The following is a 240-nucleotide window of genomic DNA, read 5'->3' as shown; positions in this document are numbered from 1 at the left end:
CACGATGTGCGGCATCTCCCGGCTGTCACCTGGCCTGGCCTGGCTTTCATGGAAGTGCCTGCAGGCGGTGTGGATCACCATGTTGTTTGCCTGAAGAGGGGAAGGCAGAGGGGAAAATGAAGGCCCAGAGGGAACACAGTGCCCTTCATTCCCACCCTCTTCATTGCCATCTGAGAGGAGATGGCAGGCAGGGGAGCCTGGGAAGGGGGATCACTGCTCCCACCTCTGTGCCCCCTGAAG

General features: G+C 60.4%; 1 protein-coding gene across 1 annotated transcript in view; it reads right to left on the bottom strand.

Annotated features, from left to right (window-relative positions):
• SCLY (selenocysteine lyase) overlaps positions 1–235 on the bottom strand; it is a gene marked incomplete at its 5' end in the record, with an annotated part of 3,507 nt that extends 3,272 nt beyond the window's left edge. Inside the window, 2 exons of the mRNA XM_009867304.1 lie at positions 4–90; positions 224–235. Of these exons, the coding sequence (XP_009865606.1) occupies positions 4–90; positions 224–235 (99 nt within the window). The remainder of the gene's footprint in view (positions 1–3; positions 91–223) is intronic.
• Between the last annotated feature and the right edge of the window lie 5 nt (positions 236–240).

This window comes from Apaloderma vittatum, unplaced genomic scaffold, assembly GCF_000703405.1.
Source record: "Apaloderma vittatum isolate BGI_N311 unplaced genomic scaffold, ASM70340v1 scaffold38083, whole genome shotgun sequence".
NCBI lineage: Eukaryota > Metazoa > Chordata > Aves > Trogoniformes > Trogonidae > Apaloderma > Apaloderma vittatum.
The sequence above is the reverse complement of the archived record's forward strand: the minus strand, read 5'-3'. Positions and strand labels throughout refer to the sequence as shown.